The sequence below is a fragment of the Suricata suricatta genome, chromosome 13, assembly GCF_006229205.1.
Source record: "Suricata suricatta isolate VVHF042 chromosome 13, meerkat_22Aug2017_6uvM2_HiC, whole genome shotgun sequence".
Classification (NCBI taxonomy): Eukaryota; Metazoa; Chordata; class Mammalia; order Carnivora; family Herpestidae; genus Suricata; species Suricata suricatta.
The window spans coordinates 5683598-5686304 of record NC_043712.1 but is presented as its reverse complement, the minus strand read 5'-3'; the positions used below and the strand labels follow the sequence as shown (position 1 = coordinate 5686304).

At 65.5% G+C, this 2707-nt stretch overlaps 1 protein-coding gene across 1 annotated transcript in view; it reads left to right on the top strand.

Annotated features, from left to right (window-relative positions):
- USP20 (ubiquitin specific peptidase 20) overlaps positions 1-2707 on the top strand; it is a 37702-nt gene that overhangs the window by 25098 nt on the left and 9897 nt on the right. Inside the window, exons 12-16 of the mRNA XM_029921062.1 lie at positions 10-152; positions 490-612; positions 877-992; positions 1255-1427; positions 1990-2084. Coding sequence (XP_029776922.1) covers positions 10-152; positions 490-612; positions 877-992; positions 1255-1427; positions 1990-2084 — 650 coding nt within the window. The remainder of the gene's footprint in view (positions 1-9; positions 153-489; positions 613-876; positions 993-1254; positions 1428-1989; positions 2085-2707) is intronic.

Below are 2707 nucleotides of genomic sequence, written 5' to 3'. Positions count from 1 at the left end.
GGACCGCAAGTCCTCCTGGGGCCGGCAGCGCTCCAGCTCGGAGCAGGTGGACGAGGACGCCGACGTGGACACAGCCCTGGCCGCCCTTGACGACCAGCCCGCGGAGGCCCAGCCGCCGTCGCCGCGGCCCTCCAGCCCCTGCCGGACCCCAGGTGCCAGACAGCTGCTCGGGGACCCCGGCCCGCTCTGCCCGGCACTGCCAGCGCGTGCTGGCCCGCTGGCCTCTCCCACCCCCGGGGGTCCCACCACCAGCGCCTTGGGTGAGGGGTCAGCCACGTAGCAGGGGCGGACTCGGCCCTGTGCTTCCGCTGGAAACTGGAGTGAGGCCAGGCGTCTTGTGGGTTTGGTGGGGGCCGGGTGGGCACGGGCTGGAGGAGGCGCGGCGGATACCGGCTGTGTCCCCAGGGGGTGCTGGCAGGTCCTCTTCCGGAACAGGCCCCGCAGCTGGCAAAGCTGCCTCAGCCCAGCACGGCCCCTCTCTGCCCCCAGAGCCGGACAACGAGGCCCACATGCGCAGCGCCTCGCGCCACCACGAGGGCCACACCAAGCTGGCCGGCAGCCCCCCTCGGGCGAGCCCCGTGAGGATGGGGCCATCGTACGTGCTCAAGAAAGGTTGGCAGGATCGGGTGGGGAGGCTGGGTCCTCAGGGCGTGGCTGGCCTTGCGTGCGGTGGCATCTTCGAGCCCTCCTAATGCCACTGGGGTGCCGGTGGGGGCGCCCCATCTCACTGACAGTGACAGGCGCTGGGAGGTGAACTGTGAACCCCACCACGTGACGCACCTAGGCCCCCCCCGCCAGGTCCCAGCCAAGCAAGCCCCAGCGCCGCCCCTTGCCCCAGACAGGCGGGGCTGGGCCTAGTCCGTGCTGTGCCCCCAGGCCAGGTGCTGAGCGCCGGCAGCCGGAGGCGGAAGGAGCAGCGATACCGCAGCGTCATCTCCGACATCTTCGACGGCTCCATCCTGAGCCTTGTGCAGTGTCTCACCTGTGACCGCGTGAGTGTCCTGAGGAGGGCGTGAGTGACATGCCAGCCTTCGGTGGCCCCGGGGCCCCTCCTGCAGCTTGGGGGCAGGAGGGCAATGTCCTCACCTTTCTGTAGGGGTGGCTCCCATGTCCAGGGTCCCGGGGGCAGACCCTCTGCCCTACGCCTGCCATCAGGAGTGGGGGGTGGCTGGGGCTCGGGGTGTGGCTTCTGCTTGTTCCGGGCAGGACAGAGCCCCGGAAGGTGGGAACCCAGGCTGACCTTCCACCCCACAGGTGTCCACCACGGTGGAGACCTTCCAGGACCTGTCGCTGCCCATTCCCGGCAAGGAGGACCTGGCCAAGCTGCACTCGGCCATCTACCAGAACGTGCCCGCCAAGCCGGGCGCCTGCGGGGACGGCTACGCCGCCCAGGGCTGGCTGGCCTTCATCGTGGAGTACATCCGGAGGTACCCCGCCTTCCCGCCTGCTGGAGACGCGACCCGCCCCGGCCCTGGCAGGCAGCAGAGCGCGGGCATTCGCAAGGCCAAGGGCAGAGTCCTGAAAGGCCCTTAAAGAGGGAGGATGCACAGGGGTCGGCTGAGTGGGGCGGGCGCTTCCTCAGCCACAGGAGGGCGGGCTGGGTGCGTGGGCCTGTGGCAGCTGGAGAGGAGGGCGGAGCTGGAGGGCGGGCCGAGCCCGTGGGAGAGCAGCGGGTGGCTTCCTGGAGTCCCCGCTGCGTGCCTTGCTGCCAGGCCTCGTCTACACCCGCCTGACGGCAGGAGCCCGCCTCCGCCCGGAGGACAGGCCGGTGGGAGCAGGGCCCCTTCCCGTGTGAGAAGACAAGGCTCGGGGAGAAGTGATGTCATTCTCCCCAGGACACTGGGCTCCTGGCCGGTGGTCCCGAGTGTCAGGTGCCAGACCTCTGCCCTTTCCACCCACCCAGCAAGGTGCCTCCCTGGGCCCGAAGCCCCCAGGTGCCAGTCTCGCCCGGGCCCCGGCAGCACCTGCCACCCTCTTCTGTCTCCGTAGGTTTGTGGTATCCTGTACCCCCAGCTGGTTTTGGGGGCCGGTCGTCACCCTGGAAGACTGCCTTGCCGCCTTCTTCGCCGCCGACGAGCTGAAGGGTGAGTGGACCGGCCGGCTGGTTTCTGGAGCTCACTGTCCGTTATCACCCCCCCTCCCCCCGCCCCCGCCCCCACGCCTGCCAGGCTGAGCCTGGGACCCTGCGTTCTCCCAGCCCCGCCCCCTTCAGGCTTCCCCTGGTTTTCTTTTGTTCCATGGTTTGGGGCACCAGAATGATACTGTGCTTTAACTTTGCGTTTCCTCCGTCACCATTGAGCTTGGACGGTTCCCATAAGTGGACTGGCTGTTTGTGTTTCCTACTTTGAAATTTCCTCTTCCTGTCCTTTTCCCATTTTTCTCGTGAGTGCTTGGCGCCTTACCTTTGGGGACGCTCTTTTTCTTAAAAAACAAACAAACAACTTAGTTGTGATAAAATACACGTAACATAAAATTTACCATCTTAACCATTTTCTAAAATTTTATTACAAAAATTTTTTTGTTCATTTATTTATTTTTGAGAGAGAGGGAGCTGGGGAGGGACAAAGAGAGACAGAGACACAGACTCCGAAGCAGGCTCCAGGCTCCGAGCTGTCAGCACAGAGCCCGACACAGGGCTTAAACTCATGAACTATGAGATCATGACCTGAGCTGAAGCCAGACACTTAACTGACTGAGCCACCCAGGC